A 20,569-nucleotide genomic window follows, 5' to 3' on the forward strand; every position below is an offset into this window, starting at 1 on the left:
TGTATCCCGGAGGACAGAGGGTTAGGCTACATGACCAATGTGATCTATGACACATAGCCATTAAAAGTTTAAAATAGCAGCTATATTAATTTCCCCCCTACACTCTTCCCCTTCTCCCCAGGAGAATTTCAAGAGGGGTTCTGAATTGCAATGCAGTATCAGATGGTTTTTTATATGAGACCCAGTGTATTTTGGTAAAATGCAGTAAATACAGTGAATGGACTTAAAGAAATCTCTGTGGCTTCAGAAGAAGAATCTAATAGCCCCACACAGCACAAAATCTAAATGTTCCTCACTATTGTCCTCTACAGATATTTTATTTTCACAAAAGATGTTGTTTTGGAACAGATGTTGGTCCTAATGTTTCTAACCTTGTCCACTTACAGGTATACCAAAACCAGACCAAACACGTAACCTGCCTGTCTCCTGATAAAAAGGGTGCTTTTGGAGCAACTCAGGTCAGACCCCAATTCCCTGCAGAGAATCCACGTGAGACACCACCAGCTCCTGCCAAATACCTCAATATGAATCGGCTTCAAAGAGCACTGGCTTTCAGGCTAGAAGTTAATTCAGATCTAGTGCTGAACAGGGTTCCAGTCTGTCACCAGTCCCCCTAGAAGTTACTAAGACAACCCCTAATATATTATTTTGATTTGTTGCCTATGCTTCTGTTGGAAGTATCAGCTGCTCCTCTGACTTTGCTGCTCCAATCCTACCAATACTACTGTCACCACTGGGAAGACCTGCTCAGCTGAACTACTTTTTCTCACCTTCTGGAATTCCAGTTACATAAAGGGAGGTTGGACTCTCTGCTGTGGAGTGTAGGTCCTGTTTAATCACACTGTCACACCTCTTAACTTCCCCAAGCCATTTGAGCATCTAACACTGGAGACGGAGTTACACAAGTCCCAGCCAACTGTAGCCAGCCAGTACTACATTAGAATCCTGCACATTTACTCACAAACCCATAAGGTGTCTGGAAAAAGATTACAGATGAAATGATATAACTTTATCTGTGATCAAATAATTAAAAACCAACAAAATATTTTCTAGTATGTGTTAAGTAACTGAAGGAACTCCTCAGTGAGAACGCAAAAGTTCTGGAGTAGTTCCTGAGGTAGAGATAGAAACACTAAATAACCTGCTGAATGTCAGAACCCGAGTCCACAATACCTACACCGATTAAAAGTGCAAAGCAGCACAAAGAGAACTGGGATTCTCTGATACTCCAGATCTCACAGACTGTCACTCAATGTAAATTTTACTAAGAACCAATAGCTCAAAAAGGACTGAGCAGAATTAAGTGGCATTTCCTTTTGAGGGAAATAAAACAATAAATTGAGACCTCAGGCTTAGAAACAAATACATACAACTTGTGTACACAACTCAGTCTTAAATTACTGCATCATACAATGGAAAGATTTTCCAGGTCTAAATGCAGAAGTTGCAGGCAGATAAGAAAAGGTTTGATTAAACTAATTCAGGCCATAGAATGAAGACTTGCTGAATTATAAGAAGTTATAAGAAGACTTGAAGACGACTTGAATTACAGGAAATTAACTTTCCTAGGCTGATGTCAGCTATGTGTCCTGACATTACCTATTGCCAATGGGAGAGAAAAAAAAAACAACTTGCAAAGAAATAGACATTGAGCCACATCCATGTTTTTGGCTCTGTGAAAGTCAACAAAGTTACAATGAATGTAAAGAAAGCCCACTGTATTAAGAACTAAAATCCACAGCAATAATGAAACACTGAACCTAAACTTTAGCTCAGAGATGACACAGGCATTGCATCGGGAGATATACAGGGACAGAGCTTCTGCTTGCATAGTGAGCTGCAACAGCTCATACCAGCTGAGGATCTATTCCAAACGCTACAAGGAAGCTGTTTCCATCACTAAACCAGTTATTAGGCTGTGTGCTCTGCAGCTTTTTTTAGCAGGTTTCTTCTGCCAAGCCAGGAAGCAGCACTATGAGCAGCTGGTACTCCCAGGACTAGTAACTCCACCACAATTTTATCCTCTAACGCTCAAATGTCCAATGTCTACACTTGCGATACAGAACCACAGAGAGCAAGTATCACAAGTTCCTTTCCTCTGCCTAGAGATTCTCACCCACTAGTTTCACAAAATGACCTTTGTTACAATGGGATTTACACTGGTGTCCTTGGAAGCAGGAGATGGTCAGGATGAGCCATCCACATTTTTCCTCTAGTCTGTGAAATTATCTACACATTCCCCTGAACAGCGGAGGCACAAGTCAAGCAGTAGTGTCTTTAAAAGGCTCTGAAATGGGCTGGATTTTATGGTTATGTAAGAGCAAGAAACACTATCTCAATCTGATGTATGAATTAAATGCTGTACCTTATCAACAGGAAATATGAACACATTTCCTTCAATTATTTCCTCTTGCAAATCATTCCCTATAGGTCTCAAAGGAAACAACGGATGCACCCAAACATTTTTTTGATTCTTTGCTGGCCTATTCAAAGAAAATGCAAAAACTCTGTTGGGGTTTTGTTGGTTTTTTAACACCTCACTATTTAGAAAAGATTTCTTGCTCAGAGTATTTGCAGTACTTTATGACAGGCTGTATGATTACTTCTACCTGTAAAATGGGGAAGTGAGAAAAAAAAGAAGAGCAGCTTCAGAGTTGTACCCACACTAAGTCACCATATTAGACCACACTACTAAGCCTCCCCTAAAATACAAACCCAGCAAGCACATTAACATGCAGTAGAGGCTTCTGTCCTTCTTATACTGTAGGCGCAGAAGGAGGGAATTTTCTTAGAGATGTATGTGCATTTAAGCTGAGGAATCTTTGACACCTCTGATAAGTTTTCCAACTGATTTATATACTGCCAATGTGTTTTGTTGTATGTATAAAATATTTACCATCTTGGTCCTGTAACAGGACTCTCTTCCTCCAATAATTTGAGCAGGCTGAAGGGCTGATGCTCTTGGCTTGAATTGCTGGCTCATGTGTTACCTTATGTTGGTTTTAATTGCAACGTGTTCTTGCCTAGAATGACACGCTTGTGCCAACACAAAACAGGCTCAGTGCAAGATTCACAATGGAATTTGAATCACTCCGTAGTGCAGAAACATTGGAATCTGTGAGCTTGGTTTCAAATCCTTCCAGGGAGATGCTGTCTGAGAAGCCTGCATCTGGTTTTCTAATCCCACTGAAGTTTGAGAGCATTCAGATCAAGCTTTACATTAAGCCCCTTCGCTAACAAGCAGGGCCAGGACCAAGGAAGCTACATTTGCCAACATATCCCCAGGGATTGCAATGCATCTCTGCTGTAAAATCCTCATGGGTTTTTAACAAAGCTGGTGGGGGTGGTGTCAGTTTTAACCTTAAAGGGAAACCAAAACCAAATCTTTTAAGTTTACAATCATTTAAAATACAAACAGCTTGGGGAGGCAGCCATTCAAGACAATTTATCCTCAAATAACACCACAGTGGAGACAGACAAGGCTGACTGCAATTGCAATTACAGGCTGAGAAAACAAACTTCATTTATATAGTGCAACAAAATGGTGTAAGAATTTGGTACTGATGGAATTTTGGAACCACACAGGAAAAAAATAATCCTAATTGATGCTATAAAGACTTTTTGGTTATCCTCTTAAAACAATTCCTAAAAAGGCAGGTTTGCTTCCACAGAATTCTCTTAGTTTCATCTTTATTAAATATGGTGGGACATCTCCCACAAGCACAGTAAAAAAACATATTAAGCCTGAAGACAAGTGATGTTCTTTTCTCAGCCACGGGAGAAATTTTTCAGTCCAGTAAGTATAACTTCAGAGTGAAATAAAAAAAATGAGAAACTAATCAGGGCCATGAATCAGTCTCACTGGGGAACAACTCTGCAGAACACGGATCTAAATTGCTATCAACATTAGAAATCCAGCCCGGGGATCTGACACTTGCTGCTTAAACTCAGAGCCAGATGAGCAGACGCTGCGCGGGGTAGACAACTTTCTGCTGCCCTCTGCAGGGTAGCGTTGGGCATTGACATCTGCAACTGAAGCCCAGAAGCCTCAGAAAATCATCTGTGCTTTTCCAAAGAACTTCTAGAATTTACTGGGGTGTTGTTACTTCAATAGTAATCTGTACTCGATTTATATTTATTAATATTGCATTAATAATGCAAATCAACAGTTTTACTCTCGTTGACGAGTCTGTTATAGTCATGCTCAGAGTTTGCCCAGTTAGAGAAAGAAGCCACTACATACCCAACCGTGGTAAACCGGGCATAGTCAATTCTCACCTCTATTCTAGAGTCAAGCGCATGTTCTAACTAATGCAAGACTCAAAAAGCTGCACTCTCTGAGAGCCAGCAGCCCACAAAACACAAACATTTCCTGCAACCTCAACACCAGGCTTCCACTCTTTGTTGGGTACTAAAACATAACCAGGAATTGCAAGATAGCAGAAGACAAGACTCTTCCAAGTTTTTGCTCTTCTCTGCTCTCTAGAAAAGATTAAGCAAATATCGCCGTCATTCACTTCTTCCTTCCAAAGGGACATGTAAATTATTTTGGACTCATATACTGGTAAATGTTAACTCCTGGCCTGAGACTAAACAAACATGGGTGCTGTACTCCAGTGTCAGTCTGTGACAAAGCTATCGAGAAGTAATTAATGAAGCACGAGCATTAGTTGAAGATTATTGTTACTCAAGTGACCAGCCACTCAATCTATTTTCACATTTCATTTGAGAATGTTTCTTTTAACATCAGAGCAAAGACAGAAAGGATATAGATCTAGTCCCAGCTATTGTCCTGGAGACTCTATGGAGACATCTTGTGTTCCCATCTCCTCATTTGCCACAACACAAACAGAACAAATGTATCAGCAGTATCAGGAACCTTAATGCAGTACTGCTTGCAGGACAGAGATTACATACTGCAAGACACTACGTAAGTCTAAGTATTTTCTTTGTCATTATACATCTAATATCACATGAGAATGTTATAAAGACAACTGTAAGATTGGATAATATGCCCATATACAAGAAGGTGTGATGTGGAGAAATCTTCGTTGGGAGGCAATCTCAAGCAACCAGCATTCCTACTGGATGCAGCAGGCCTTACCTTATGTCTACATGTGTATCATATCTGTCATTCCTTTATACTGAAATACATAAAAATAAACCCAACTCATTCTGTATTTGTCATGCCTCGTTTTGTTAACACCAGTGGTAGATAAGGAACCACAAACTGCAACACAGAAACACAACAGAGAAACTGGCATGAGAAAGAGGTTTTAAAGCCATCCAAACCATTTTGACAGCATCAAATGAAAAGGAAACCACAAGTTACATAGACACATAGGGATCAGCATGTCAAAACTGACAAAGCCCGGCAGACAAGCTGAAGTTTAGAAGTTAAATGCTTCCTCTCAAGTAATTAATTAGCAACACAGATATATGTAATAAACAAGAAGTCCAGAAATGCACTGACTCCTTACAGCTAGCACCCACACCCTCATTTCCAGAGGTCAAGTGTGGTGAATTTATAAACAGCTTGGAAGCAGTCTAAGCAAAACTTCGGAGATGGCGAGGCATTTCTGGCCTTATGCAGAACTCTGCAAGCAAGCCAAAGGACTTGACATGACTCAATCACTGAAGAACATAATCCAACTCAGAAGCCAAACTTAGTTCTGACCAAGGTCAACCTCATTCATCAGCATCATCAAACTGGCCAGTCTCAGTCATTCTAAATGGTGGTGTAAAAGCAAGGGAAGCTGCATGATGACAGCCTGGGTTGTAAAACGAATCCTCCTGCCATGAGTATGAGGCCAAAGGATTATTTTCCTGAAAGCTTCCACAGTGGAAATCGCCAGCATCTAAAGAAGATCAAAGAAAAGATTTAAACCATGGGAGATACTGAAGAGAACTGGTGGTATAGTGCAGCAGATTATTTTGCAGGTCTACAGCATCTTCCAGTGAACTATTTCAATTTGATCTGCCAGCACTCATGAATTAGACCTACAAATAAAGCAAACAGCTGAGTTGGGCAACATCTTCATTTTAAGGAAGGCTCTTTCCACAAAGAGAGTCTTCCCAAAAGCTCAGTGTTATACCTGGATTCAGAACATCCAACACAGCTCTTACAGTACATGCACAGTTCTACATTTTCTCCAGGCATAAAAGGCCCACAAAATCACTACTTTTACTTCCCCTCCTCCCTCCTGCTGTCTCCATCACCACATCCCAACCAGGAGCCCTCCAAACCCTTTAAGAAGTGGGTCACTGGACAGCGTGGAAGGGTGCGGTTCTGTAAAAGCTAGCTGTGAATAACATTTCCACTCAGCTAGAATTAAGCCAAATAAGCCTGTTATTTAACCAACTTAGCACAAAAATAGGGCAAAGTCCTTCAACAGAAGCAAAAGATTTCCAGCCAGCAGATGTTGAAAAGGACTGAGCAAATGAAGAGCCCAGAGTGTGGGGCAGCAGAGGCCCCAGCACAGCATATCCACGTGCCAGCCTTCCAGCAGCACTGTCAAACAAGCCATCAAAGAAAACAGTTTTTAAAAGCTTGTAAAAAGCCATAAAACGACCAACCCAGGACATTTTTATTTGCGGCAGTTAACAACTCAGGCACTTGTACTCATTATCCTTCACAACCACCTGAATCCCATAATCACAGCTGCCTTTGTTTGTGATAATTTGAAGAGCACAAGCTACAGGCAGGGATGAGTTAGCTAAATAAAGGAAAATAAGAGAATTTGTGATAATTGCAGTAAAAAAAATAAATCCAAAACATTCCATAAATTTGAGCAGATGAGAGATCAAAAGGAAAGACCAGGATGGAAGAGAGAGAAACATCCAAAAAGGAAACATCTTTTTCTCACATTACCCAGTGTGAAAAACTACTACTGTTTCCAATTTAAAATCAGAATGATTTTATAGGAAGGCTGCAATAACTTTCCCACTTCCTTCTGTTATCAAACAATGGAACTTGAATACAACAGCCATTTATGGACTTAAAATAAACTGAGAATTGATATTTCCTGAGCAAAGAAAAGAGTGTTTGTATTAATTACAAAAGATACACATTAATGAGAAGAAAATGGAAATGGTACTATTCTGCGCCAACAAAGCCACAGGAGGTTATCAGCCACTGCTGGCTAAACTCCATCCACTTGCTCTATCCCAACACACAGTCTGGCAAATGGAAGACTGAGACTCAGTTCAACATATGAATCGCCACAAACAGTTTACAAACTGGAGGATTAATACAGCCCTAAAAACGTGGATAAAACTGCTTCCATCCACTGCCACCTTTGCGCATGGGACCAATCACAGGCACAACTACTTAAACAGGATCAAGCTTCAAGAAACAATAAAAGCAAGCAACAAACAAACACCCGGAAAACCTCCCCAAATCTACAGCAAAAGCAAGAGCAAGGCACGCTGCTCCCCTCCAAAGAAATCCATGCTCCAGAGGTATGTTACGCTGTACAGTCTGGATGGAATTTCTTGAAGGAAGAATTCCTTTTACACAAAGGAAAAGTTTAGATTCCTGCACTCCACGTACATTTCTCTTTTGCTTCAGAATAACAAAGATACACTACTGAGACCTAGCTTCTCCAGAGAAACTCTATACACACATACAATTAATTCTTACCATTCCACTCCCTAAGAACTCAATTGCTCAAGCAAGAGTTTCAAGCTAATTTCACAACACTGCCTTTAGATCCTGTAATTGACAACAAAATTATGCATTACAAATCCATGAGGTCAACAACAACAAAAAAAGTTGCTTGCCAAAATAGAACATGTGGAGTTATTTAAACCATTCTCCTGCAAAGAACCTACCACTGATCATATTCTATCGAAAACTCGGAATGAAGCACAAGTAAATGTGTACTCACCATAAGGATTATAATCCTCCAGCTCTTTATCCCAGTCCTCCACGTCGTGCACAGCAGCAGTTTGCAGCTCTGGAGAAGTTACAGCTACAGACATGGTGGAGACTTCTTCATCCAAGTCTTCCAGGTCAGCATGTGCATGAACACAGTGAGCAGGAGAGCCGCCGATACCATTTTCATTGTGAGAGGTATCAGAGAATTCACTTTCTTCAGACTCACTATCAGGAACATTTGGCATATTCTTCAGCAAACATTCTAAAACCAACAGAAAGATGAATTAAACAGGAACAATTAAATGCTTAGCATGCAGTAATTCAGACAGGTATAAAAGACAGGTATAAAAATGCACTTTTTGATTAACAGATTACATATGTAATATCGCTACAGTGCTGTTTCAGATGCTTGGGAACACTGGACATACTGCATCCCAACAGAAGCCCAAGTCAGGCTTTTCCACAGACTCTTGTTGAAATATAACTCTTTGAACTAGGGCAAAAAAGCCAGCAGTCTTGTTTCACCACTTTCACCATTCACTTTCTGGTATGTAAAGCAAAAATACAGGTATGCTGAAAAAACACAGCTCTGGTTTTGGTTTGGATTTTGTTGTTTTGGGTTTTGGTTGTGGGTTTAGGTTTTGGTATTTTAATATATATAAAGATTTTTTGGCAGTATTAATCATTCTTACACCTAGACATACACAGATTATTTACATGTAAATCATTTAGTGCAGTAACTGAAGAGCCATTTCCCATACATCACCATAAAGTTTTACGCATATTCTTTTAGGTATATTTCCTCAAGCACAATATAAGTTTAATTACTCACCTACTTTGTTTTGCCCTAACATTTCAGGCTTACCTTTTCTGGGCTTCCAGGTCATAGTTTCTCTCTTATTAAGAAGCTGTTCCTCCTTAAAGCTTTCAGACTCAATGGCACCAGCCATCACCTGTCGAAATGAATCCAGTAACACCTTTGATTGATTCCTCCCAGGCTCATGGGACTTCCACTGCATTTTAAATGTTTGAGCCCTTGAACCTGTTTGTTCTCTTGATGAATCAGAGGTTTTAAACCAGGTTTTAAAAGGCTTTCCCTTCAGAAAGCAAACCTGCAGAGAGATGGCTCACATTGCGGCTATCGGGCACCTCAGGCGCAGCCTCCTCCCTCACGGCCATGACCGCGCCGCCACCATTTTGGGAGCGGGTCCCAAATCTGACCCAAAATGCACCCATTTGCCAACAGCAGCAGGCTGCGCAAACTGCAGAGGTAATAAGACACAAGGAATGCAATGGGTACAAACACCAACTACTATGAATCCCACCTTGTGGGAGCCAACGTGCCAAGGAGATGGGAGAAGGACGGACCCTCCTGCAGCTCTGAGGGGGTAAAGATGGCGGACGCGCAGCTAGACAGCACGAGGTAACACCTCAACTAGTTTGATGGTCCCCTGAGGGGAAGGTGCGTTATCTCCACGACTCCCGCTGCAGCAAAGGTGGATTCGCTGGACGACAGCCCCTGCCCAGGGCGGTGGGCGCGGGAAGCCGGGCTCCCAGAGCCGAAGCCGGACCCGCTGTCGAGAGGGACCTGACGGGGTCGGGGTCGCGGCCGCGAACAAGCGCAGAGCACCGCGTACTTCGGGAAGCCCGCACCGGCGGGTTCCGCTGCCCGCCGGGGGAAAGCAAGCCCAGCCCGCCCCACTCCCCGCCCCACAGCGGCACACCGCACCTGCGGAGGCGGCGGCGCAGCCAGCCGCACTGTGCCGGGCGCCGCCGTGAGGAGACGTCCGTCCGTTTGTCCCCTCAGCAGCGCCTGCGCCCCAGGTCACGGCCGGGAGGGCAGCCTGCGATGAAAGGCGGCTGCTCCTCGGCACCGGCTGAGCGGGGAGCTTGGCGCTAACGCGGCTGGAAGTGAGGCGCCGCGGGACCGCCACCCCGGCAGCCCCGGTGTGCAGCGCTGCGGCGTCCCGCGCCCCGCTCCGGTGCGGAGCCCGCTGCCTGCGCTGCTCGGACACACGGTGCAGAACTGCATCGCTACAGTGCAGGGAGAGGAAAAGTCGGACCTGAGGAGAAAACAGCTGGAGAGAAAAGGCGGAGAAAGACTTCAGAGCTGTAAGAAAGCGCCTTTGCGCTCACAAAGGTGTAAATAGAACATCAATGCCTCTGCAGGCTCTGCGCCTTTTTAGTCTTGCCAAAAGATAAACACCTCCTTCAGGCCTCGTGCTGGAAGTGTGCTCAGAGAAAGCACCCAGCGGTGGGAAGCACCCGCACAGAACAGCCGGGCAGGTACTGCTCCAACACCAGGAAATCCATTTCCGAGTAAGAGGAAACGGCTCAACAACGGCGCTGCAGGTAGTGAAGTGGGCAGCAAAGCTCTTAACGAACCAGGACAGGTCAAGAGCCCACTTTCAGAAAAGGTGGTTATCAGCTTTGTTCGACTTCAAAGAAAAAAAGCCCCAACCAACCAAAAAAAACTGCTCCAAACCCAAATGTTGCACTTGAAATTGTTGTGCAACTGAAGAAGACAACTGATTCCAGGGAGGGAATAACATAATAAAGGGCACATAGGGTAGAAAAGCAGTGATTACTGGGGAAGAGGGAAGTAGGATGCCAGACACGAGGCATCTGAGAAATAGTGGGGAGATAGAAGATTACATATGACTTCAAGGCTTGGAAACACCACTGTGATTTTAGAGATCACTTCTCCAGTGTTCCACTTTCCATTATTCAACTTAGTAAGATACAAAAATCTCCCACAGGTGCAGTATCCACAGGTTTGGGTTGGGCTTTTTTGCATTTGTAATATTAAGCTTTCCAATGTAAAAGTTGATGCATTATGATTGTTCCATCTGAAGGTTTAGGCAGGAGCAAGAGTTTGCTCTCAGAACTCTCAAAGAACACCCTCAGAAACACCTTTGTTTTCTCCTGTAACTGTGTACTTGAACTTGCCACTGGCAGAAGCAACACCAGAAACAACTGCAGGGGGGCAGATCATTTTTTCACACATGCAAGAACGTAGAGAAGGTACATTTTAATGAGATCCTGGAACATATTTATCTTTGTACAAAGAAGTTAAAAAAATGTGCACTGTCATGTTGTAACTATTCATAGTTTTTCATAATTCTCATAAATGTCCAGTTTGCAATAAAGTGTATTTGGAAACAAAGTCTTCCACCAGGTCCCCCTGCAACATCTTCATAGCTCGCCAGTGAATGCTCCCGCAGTTTTCTGGTTTGCCTTGGGGATGCTTTAACTCCTCTTTGATATAATCCAGCCAGAGATCTTTAAAAGAAAAAGAGAGAAGTTTTGGTTATATTTTGATGGGTATTACTGAACAAACATACCAAACCTGACCTAGAAACTCACTCTGGAAGTGTCCTTGGTGTAATGCAATGAGGGAAACTACAGCCCTCTGCCCCATGAGGACCAAAAGCCAGTGATGTCTTAAAAACAATGCAGAATTGAGCTGTTTCCTTTCTTAAAAGGAATACTGCAGAAATCTTGATTATAAAAATATAAACCCCATAGTGCTTGCAAACCCAAATTCGAGGTGATACCATCTCTCATGCCAGCCACAGTCTAAACTCTATTTGCTGATAGTTCTGCTGAAGCCATCCCACTGTGAACGACCCTGGGCTGAAAGTGAAGGATCTCTGCAGAGTGTCATGCACTTAATGGCACAGAAGAAATAAGCTCCACTCTGCACAGCAGCAATCACAAGGGCAGAACAAACCCCTACCTTTTGAAATGGCTGGAAATAAAAGCAGGAGCATGGAATGAATAAATAAATAAATAAACCCCCCTTACCAGAACCTGTTGAACCAAACTCTCTCAAGGCACGTTCATAGTATTCTCTCAGATGAAGCATTTTGCAGGATTCCTAACGAAGGTATTAAAAGGCCATTTATTTTGTACAGAAGTGAATGTGCAGCTTGATTAGGCTCGTACAAAGAAAAAGAGTCACGGTAATTACACGCGCTCACGCACACTGCCAAAGATTAGTTACCATGGAACTTGGCTTTGTGTTTGATGCTATGAATCAACTTTAGAAGACAAATATGAACTGATCATGAACTAATGACACTTCTCATAAGCACTCTATTTCCTATTTAAATCCAACATCAGAAGCGTATTTTACAAGCTATTAATTAGATACTCAACACTTACCTGCTCCTTTTCTATTTGGATCATCTTCTTGAAGAAGTCAAGTGAAAATGGCCGATTTTCACACAGGCTGAAGTAAAAACACAAGTAACTTTAGAATTCAAGTCTTTTAATGCATGCTTTAGAACATTCGGGTTTGAAGATTTTATTTGTCACCTGGTAAAGACTTTTTTCACTTTCTTATAGCCACCATTTCTGTAAGTCCAGTCGAGATACATTTCTTTCATAGTCGCAGATTCTGCAGGAGTTGTGGCTTGTAAGGATCTCTGCAAGTTTAAAAGGGAAAAAAAGCTACAATTAAAGGCTTATGTCCAACTGTTTTTTGGTAACATACATAGCTTTAGTTGAAATTCTCTAATATCAACACATTCATGGACGTACTGCAATAGAAAGCATTTGTTATGTGTTCCATCCACACACATCGTTCCCATTTATTTACACACTGACATAAAAAGTAGATTTCTATTAGCTAAGTACCTTGTAGAGGGCTTCTGTGTCTTCCTTGCTGTTTGTGCCTTCACTCCATTCCACCCAGAGGGTCCACAATGGCAAAGCACCCTGCAAGGTAAGCAGGAGGAGAATGAAATATCAGAGGTTTCTGACCCAAGACTAATATATTCAACTCCATAAAACCAGCACAGACCTGAGATTTCACGTGCTTAACAGCTTCTTCAAAACACTGGGTCACAGCATCACTCTTCAGCTGGATCAGCACCTGCAGCCTCATCTGCCACGTTTCCACTGACTGGCTGAAGCGCGTAGTTGCAGCCGCTGCCACCTCTGTAGCCTTCTCGAACTGGCTGGACTCCAGTAGTAGTTGAAGCTAAAACCCAGCAGATAGAGCTGATCACCACAAGACATTTTCAATACCTTGTTAAAAAGCAAGGTCTTGAATGCAATACTGCCCACCCTTCTACCTACTCAACATGGTAACGACAGGGATGTAAGCAATGCAGGACAGTCTCACAAGCTATTTTTCTGTCAGCTCTTACCCACTGCTTATAGAGAGCTTCTGGCAGCAAATTGGACTCATGGGTTTTGCTGAACACACTCAGTGTCCTTTCCAGCCTCTAGAACCAACAGAGAAGAAAAAGTAAAGTAAACATAGATGATTCCTGCATATACCAGATCCCAGCATTACAAGAAGCCCAGTGGATTTAGTGTATCAACACATCACTGAAATACAGTAAGTTATGTATCTAATGCTGTAGGTACCTGCATACATTCCAAGATAAAGGGGAAATCTGAGCACTTGAATTACATCTCTTCCTTAAAGCATGAAAGAACATCATAGCAACGTCCTTTTACTGTATTAAAAGGGAAGCAAACTGCCCAGGATCATTAGTTAAGGCACTGAGTCGCTCATGTGCCAGCACCAAACTTAGCTTGGACTTATTTGCAAGAGTCCTTTTAATTCATCCTCTTCTCTGAACAACACAGATTTGCAGGACTGTCAGTGAACATGAACACAATTGCACTCTTACCTTTCACCCAAAGAGGTCACTGTACTTTACTGACAAGGTTGGTTTATATCAAATTATTCTTGTTAAGGCAGGCCACATGCGAGCCTGACAGTAGAACTGATCCCCTCAGGCAGATGGGGACTAGATGATTTTTAATGATGGCCACAGGTATTTCTGATTAAATGTCAAAATACATTTGCTTTGTCTGTTGGATTACAGAAGTCAGTAAAAACAGGGATGATTTGTTACTATAATTTCCTAATAAGCTTTTACCTTTCGCTTTAATTCTTGACTGTTGGTTTTTCTGTTATATCTCTCTAAGCAAAAAGTGATGTAGCATTTCCACATGTCCTCTGGAGAATCAAAGACATAATATCACACTTTACAGAATTAGAGGAGTAAGCACAAATATTTGTCTAAAAGGAACATAGAGAATCCAAGCACTAAGTGTTAATGCCAACTTTTATAATATAGCATTTTAAAACAGAGGCCCTACATTCAGAACATGAACATTTTTAAATGGCTTCCCAGTGTAAGCTGCAGACAGTAACTCTTTCTAAAGAGCATCAAACTCTCAGCTCAGCTGAGGCTTCAGCACATGCTGTCACAATTGGTGTTCAGTGCACCCTTTGCCTGTAGTTCTCAATGGGTCTGCAAGAGAGAGGACACTCAGGCAGCTGAGAAAAATCCTTCTTTGTCTGCCTGACTTCAGGGCCAAAAATATTATCAGAGGAATGGAGCCCCTCTCCTGTGAGAAGCTGAGAGTTGGGGTTGTCAGCCTGGAGAAGAGAAGGCTCCAGGGACACCTAGAGCAGTCTTTCAGTGCTTAAAGCTTATAAGAAAGATGGGGACAGATTTTTTAGCAGGGCCTGTTGCAACAGGTCAAGGGGTAATGATTTTAAACTGAAGGAGGGGAGATTCAGTATAGAGTATGCTCAAGTACCAGGAAAACATGTTAAAATGCAGGCAGAACTTCTCACCAGTTGGCAGTGCTCCCACTGCCTCTTCAAAGACCGCACAGCACCGTTCCTCTCTCTGGGTCATTTCAGTTATTTTCATCTGCTTTGTGGTTTGTTCTGCGGCCTGCTTGGGCCCCATCTCCAGCTCACGACGGGCCATGTAGTCCCATGTAAGAGGATCATCAGCGTACTTGGTCTGCAAACTAAACACACCTTGTCTGTAATAGCCCTCCACTGCCATTCTTCTTTTGCAGGTATGTTTAGAAGGGTGGTTGTATTGGTATAGAAATGTACTTAATTTTTAAGTAACCAAATGCCAGAGAAAAAATATTTTACCTTCCCCCAAGAGACAGACAAAATATAAGCCTATTTTGGGGTTTTATTTAATATGGGTGTACTCCAGTAATAGCATGAACTAGACAGGAAGCTTTTGAGAGAGATCTTTCAAGAGGAACAAGTGGAAACACTAAAGATGCAGGAGAACCGCAAAGTACATGAGGAAAATCCACAGTTCCTGCAGTCAATTTACAGAAAACAAGTGCAGCAGTTATTCAGCAACAACTATATTTTATCTACATTTTTCTTAGCAGCTTCTCAAAGCCCTTCTGAAGTTACACACAAGTATCCTTTTCTAACGAGCATGCTTGCCTCATGGTTTTTGTTAAAGCATTTCCTAGAGGTTTTAACATTCTATTTCTCTAAAGAAACAGCTTTTAATTGTTAATCTGTCAACCCACGATCAATTAGAGAAGTTATGAGAAATGCTTCTTAAAAACCAAACAGAATGAAATAAAACCCCCACAGTACAAAGCCAAACCTCACCTTTCCAGGATTTCTTTTTGCAAATCTTCAGTAAAATCAAAGAGCTTTGCAATGGAAAGCACAGCCAGGTGGAACTCAGCACCTGCATTTCAAGAGGAACAAAAAAAAAAAAAAGTATCAAATGAAATTATTATTATTTCATATAATTATGAAGTTTTACCAAGCCTGGTTAATTTAAAGGGATCTAACCTGGTTTATTTTTAGTCTGAATTCTTACTTCTTTGTCCTAAAGTGATAGCTGACTAGTTGTGATCTAATGTGCAGTAAACAACACAAAGCAAAAAAAGTGTAATTCTGAACTGCCCTCCCCTTGGTTTTTTTAAACAAACAAGTTTTGAGACTGTAAGTCTCAAATAGCCTGCAGAAAAGCTATGAAAATCAGAACTATCAGCACTATTAATTTATACTTCAGCATTATCTAGGTTTTGCTGAAGAAATAGTATATTTGAAAATGTATTTTAGTGTGTACACTGGAGCTACGTCTATCTGTATTACCTACTGGAGAGCTGAGTTAAAGGTGACAATTTTCCTAATGAACAAGTAAAAGAAACATTAAATGACCTTTAATTTTCTGAGCAGCATCCCTGTAGATTATGCGAGCCATTTCCCCATTGAGAATCTCTTCAGGATAACTGAATTCCCCCTGTAACATCAAACATAACATCACCGAAAAAATTGTTTTCCTTTCAGTTACCATTTTTGCAAACATGCAAAAAACATCAGAAGAAGATATTAATGTTTTTCTTTATCTAATTTGCACAACTATGAAGAAATACAAGATAGTACATTTAACTATTCCTTTTCAGAAATTACTGATAACTTTCCAACTGTAGAATTTAATGAAAGACTTTAAAAATGTAAAGAAAAATCACTGAAGTATTTGAGCTGAGCCTCAGCAAACACTTGAAAAGCTTAACACAGCCACAATACAGGAACAAAAGCTTTCCCTGAGCTGTTGTCAAACAAGCCATTAATAGATTCCTTAGAACTGCACATTCACATGTGTGAACCTACCAAGTCCATCTTTGCTTGTTCGAATGCTTTCTTTTCCTTCCTCTGCTTTTCAGCATTCATCAGCTCCATTCTGAAATACTGCAAGAGAAAGAATAAAATCAAATGATTGTGAGAGTGGTGATAAATCATAAACCATCTGAGCCCACAAATGTGGTAAAACAAACTCTATCCAAGGAGCTACAAATCAGACTTTGCCAACATCCACATACGTCCGAGAGCCTCAGTTTTTGAAGGTCTGTGCATCTACTTATCTGCTCTACAATTTACTCTGTAATTTCCCACATGCAGAAATGACCACCTTTTAGTCATTCTTAAACCTTAACTTGCCCTCAAAACCCCCACATTCCCTAGCAAAGGCTGGGGATGCCAGATCTAATCCAGAGAACTATGTCCTAGTTGAGCTTACAGTACTTTAGAAGGGAATTCTGACACATATACCTATAAACAGTGTAAACTCCTCACTGTGCATACATAAACACAGGATTTGCTAAACTGAAAACTGGTACCAGAACAAAGTTTGGGGTTAGTTGCTTTGGTTTATCTTTTTTTTCTTTTTGACAACATTCCCCCAGTGATGGGGAAACAAGTTTTTTTCCAGTTTTCTCAGACTGATCTCAAATATGCTGGAGTCATTTGCTCTGATTGATCAAATAACTGGTCATAGAAGAAAACCAGGAACTCACCTCTTGGTAAAGTTTTGGGCACTCTGGGTGGAAGCGCAGAGCACGAAGGAACAAGTGCCTTGCACTTTCTGATGAGAGTCGTGTCTCCATTTCCCATTTTGCTGCCATAATCCACAGTGCTACAACAGGTAATACAAATGAATTCATTTTAAGGCAAAGCAAGTGGCTGGTCATGAGAACCTCTTTTGAAGCTACTCTCCAGGTTGGTTTTGTTTGATGTACCTACCCCAAGAAAATTCATAAGCTCAGCAATGGACTGGTTATCCCCCATGTAAAACCAAGTTAAAGGACAGATCTAAGCAGCGAGGCAGATCCAGGAAGTTTAGTCTTGTATAGCTACAGATCCAGTGATTTACAATGATGTCTTCAAAAGCCAAAAAGCAGCCTTGAGTATTCAACATCTCCCACCTCCGAAATATTTAGCTAGACCCCAGTCTAGGTGGGAAATGGTCATTCAGACCATGAAGACTCCTACTTCACATCCCCTTTTGATTCTCAGTACAACCCCTGCCAGAGCCCTTCTCTCTGATGTTGCAGCAAGGCAAAGAAAGCAGAATAGGAACTTTTACCCCAATAGCTTGAACTGAGACCTATACGAACTTAAACCAGCACCATACAATCTATACAGAGTCATTTATGCAGCACTTGCTGTTGTTTCATTTTACCTGGTTTATTGGGATGAATGGCCAGCAGGGAAGAGAACACCTTACTGAGCTCATGTTTTGCATTCTGTAAAAGAAGAAGTTTTGTTTTACCCACTCCAGCACCACATCGAACCACCAGCACCAAAGTTTCATTATGAAAGGTGACAAGGTGTAATGCCATGGTACTGGAAAAGACACTTCTCTGCCTCTTTATCTTCAGTAAAAAGTTTCTCATTTTTATTCAATACTGACCAGCTTTCAAATGTTACCAGGCTTGATTACCACAGTTAAGTCAAACCTTTCTCAACTACATAGCTAACACCAACGTGGCCTAAGCCACAAACAGAGTCTCACTGACCACCTCAAAGGTAAGGACTTTGGCCACTTGGCATTACTATGACAGGGTCACCTTCTTCAGCACAGGACAGACAACAGAATGCTAATCATAACCTGAACACATGCACATGGAAGTTTACAAAGTACTGAATTGCCAGGATTATACTTTTCAGCATAACCACTATAAGAAATGTTTGGAACAACATCACAATTCATGGACAGGTGATCCAGTCATTCCAGCAAAGGTATATCCAATATTGACAGTATATCCAAATGTAAATCCAATATTCGGCTTCTCCCAAACCAAACAGTACGCCAGATTCACTGCAATCAGCCTCACCACTGTGACCTGCAAGCATTAGTTTCACACTAATTCAGAGTCAAATTCTACACTTACACACATCAGTGAAAAGCCCAGGCAGCTCCAATGCTACTATCAAAATTATTTCAGTATCACAGCATGTGGCAGTGAAGTTTGTACCCCTGTCTTGTAATTCAAGTTCCAGATGCCTGACTAAGCACCAATCCAGCACCTTCACTCGGATAAAATCAGCATTTGAAAACTCACCCACTGTTTGCAAAATGCAACATGCGAAAGCCAAAGCTGGATATCTTCCTGTTGGAAATGCAAGGGGGAGAGAATCAACCTTACAATAAGGCAAGCACAAAATCAGTTGCACATTGACAAGCAAACAATATGCCCTTGGTATTATGACTTGGCATACAGATATAAGGAATTCTGAATATCAAATCCCATTTTTTTCCCCACAAATCTTCAAATTCCTCCAAAACATCCCAAGAAAACAACGTCCTTGTCTCAAGACACCCCCTCCCTCTAAGCCTCTCCAATCAAATCTGTTACACTGAACCCAATACAGAGCTCACTCTAACACCTTCTGAGGCACAAACGTATCAAGACAAGCTTCTCCTGAAGCAGCTAGAAGTTTCCTCCCTCTGTTTCTAGTCCTTGCAAGCAGACAGACCAAACTCACACTGCAATATGTGCTCTGGACAGCTGAGAACTAATGACTTGGGAAGGATAAAATATTGTTTAGATATGAAAAATGTTTATCCCAAATGAATGATCTCCTTCTAGGGCACTGCTAACTGTAAGACCAAACATCCCCTTAGTTTTTCTACTACATTCTCTATTACTGCACGTATTTGGTGGCAATAACATAGATAATTTTACACACCAAAAAGTCATTTTTCAACCTATCAATACAAATAAACAAACTTACTTTCCATTTTCCTGTAGCACGCTTGAAGAGGCAATGGACTCTGTGCAGAATAGAGTTCTCAATTTCATCCTTCTTAAATGAATACCCAATGCGCTGCGAGGAAAACCAAAGTATGAATTTTACTGCAATAGCTAATTTGACATAGAGTATTTTGCACAGTAAATAGCTGACAAACTTACTGCTCTTCTTTTCTTGATCAGTTCCAGCAGATTAACTTCATACTAGAATGGGGAGGAAAACAACCAAAACATTTCAAAGTAAATGAGGAAACGTGCAAAAGTAAGGAAAGAAATACAGATCAAGTTTTTTACAGCTAAACAAGTGGACAATAAAAATTCCATCCAGGAAAGCTCAAGTAACAAATTTTCATCCGGATCACTACATTTCTAAGGCTGACTGAAACTGAGTACTTATATTGCACATGGCATCTCAGACTCGAGCTATTAGCATCTCATATTCCTCGAGTCACAATGCACAAGCCAAACTTGTAACACCATAAGAAATTAATTACCCTGAGCTGCAATCTGCACATCACATCAGGGAACTGGGATTTCTGCATCCCTGCAGAGAAAAGAAACTATGGGGAAAAGCCACAACAAGAAAGACACCCTCATCCTAAATTCAGGCACCAACTCCTGGCTGTGCTGTATGCTCTGGGGTGTCCTGATAAAGAGCCTGGGCCAATAAACCACTTCCAAGGGAACACCAGGGCCTGTTTCCTATATGGGCAACTACAAAATCACTTCACTTGTAACTGCGCTGGATCTCACCGCGGGTTCGCACGCCCTGCTCAGTACATCCCACCTGAATGTAATTAATGAAATCCTCCTTCCGCAGCGCTCTCCGCTGTATCTTGTACTCCAGAGCCGAGGCCTTCCTCAGGACGGCCCTGCGGGAAGGGGCAATCAGCGAGCGGATCCAGCCCGGCCGCGCCGCCCGCGCTCGCTACCCACCTCCGCGCAGGCGGTGCCGCCGGCGCCCGGCTCACCTGACCTCCTTCCGCGTGAAGAGCCCGACCCGCTCCAGCTGCTCCAGCTCCGGGACGCGGTCCTCCAGCCGCTGCTCGATGCGCTCCGCCATGGCTCCGGCACCCCCCGGGCCTCACGCGTGCGCCCGGCCCGCCGCCACTGCCGGCCTTCCGGGGCGGGCCGCGCCGCTCTGCCGCCCCCTGCCGGAGCTCGGGTCCGGGCGCTGAGCGGCGTGTGCGGTGCCGGCCGCGTGTACGGTGCCGGCCGCGACTGCGGCGAGCACGTGGGTTTGGGTGGCATTCCTGCCGGGATAAAGCGCTCCCCCACCCTCCCACGGCACTTTAATTCTCAGATTAACAATCAGATTGAGTCCGGAGGAGGTCACAGAAATGCTCC

General features: G+C 42.3%; 2 protein-coding genes across 3 annotated transcripts; both read right to left on the minus strand.

Annotated features, from left to right (window-relative positions):
• Positions 1–5,688: 5,688 nt before the first annotated feature.
• Positions 5,689–8,829, minus strand: COPRS (coordinator of PRMT5 and differentiation stimulator). The gene is made up of 3 exons (XM_030506653.1): positions 8,712–8,829; positions 7,890–8,141; positions 5,689–5,858 (listed from the first exon to the last, which is right to left on the minus strand). Exons 1-3 carry the CDS (start codon positions 8,827–8,829, stop codon positions 5,689–5,691), a joined length of 540 nt encoding a protein of 179 aa, XP_030362513.1.
• Positions 8,830–10,874: 2,045 nt separating this feature from the next.
• Positions 10,875–20,357, minus strand: UTP6 (UTP6 small subunit processome component). 2 transcript variants are annotated; one of them, XM_030506449.1, is made up of 19 exons: positions 20,194–20,357; positions 20,010–20,094; positions 19,385–19,426; positions 19,206–19,298; positions 18,533–18,580; positions 17,650–17,713; positions 16,985–17,103; positions 16,302–16,379; positions 15,849–15,930; positions 15,288–15,369; positions 14,487–14,668; positions 13,780–13,859; positions 13,036–13,113; positions 12,687–12,866; positions 12,521–12,601; positions 12,200–12,309; positions 12,047–12,113; positions 11,687–11,759; positions 10,875–11,161 (listed from the first exon to the last, which is right to left on the minus strand). In XM_030506449.1, exons 1-19 carry the CDS (start codon positions 20,283–20,285, stop codon positions 11,004–11,006), a joined length of 1,794 nt encoding a protein of 597 aa, XP_030362309.1. In that variant the 5' UTR covers positions 20,286–20,357; the 3' UTR covers positions 10,875–11,003. The 2 variants fall into 2 exon arrangements, with proteins under 2 accessions (XP_030362309.1, XP_030362310.1); XM_030506450.1 differs by lacking the exon at positions 19,385–19,426 and having other exon boundaries at positions 20,194–20,338.
• Between the last annotated feature and the right edge of the window lie 212 nt (positions 20,358–20,569).

The sequence above is a fragment of the Strigops habroptila genome, chromosome 14 (assembly GCF_004027225.2).
Source record: "Strigops habroptila isolate Jane chromosome 14, bStrHab1.2.pri, whole genome shotgun sequence".
Taxonomy (NCBI): domain Eukaryota; kingdom Metazoa; phylum Chordata; class Aves; order Psittaciformes; family Psittacidae; genus Strigops; species Strigops habroptila.

What these genes read in the sequence shown, in the direction of transcription:
- UTP6 (XM_030506449.1), bottom strand. Translation starts at nt 20,285, where the DNA reads ATGGCGGAGCGCATCGAGCAGCGGCTGGAGGACCGCGTCCCGGAGCTG. An exon ending in AACAAGCAAAGATGGACTTG is followed by an intron (nt 15,931 to 16,301) that starts GTAGGTTCACAC and finishes TTGATGTTACAG; the next exon opens with GGGGAATTCAGTTATCCTGA. An exon ending in GTTTGGTTCAACAGGTTCTG is followed by an intron (nt 11,162 to 11,686) that starts GTAAGGGGGGTT and finishes TTTCTTTTAAAG; the next exon opens with ATCTCTGGCTGGATTATATC.
- COPRS (XM_030506653.1), bottom strand. Translation starts at nt 8,829, where the DNA reads ATGGCTGGTGCCATTGAGTCTGAAAGCTTTAAGGAGGAACAGCTTCTT. An exon ending in GTTAGGGCAAAACAAAGTAG is followed by an intron (nt 8,142 to 8,711) that starts GTGAGTAATTAA and finishes TGTTGGTTTTAG; the next exon opens with AATGTTTGCTGAAGAATATG. An exon ending in GGAGGATTATAATCCTTATG is followed by an intron (nt 5,859 to 7,889) that starts GTGAGTACACAT and finishes GATCTTCTTTAG; the next exon opens with ATGCTGGCGATTTCCACTGT.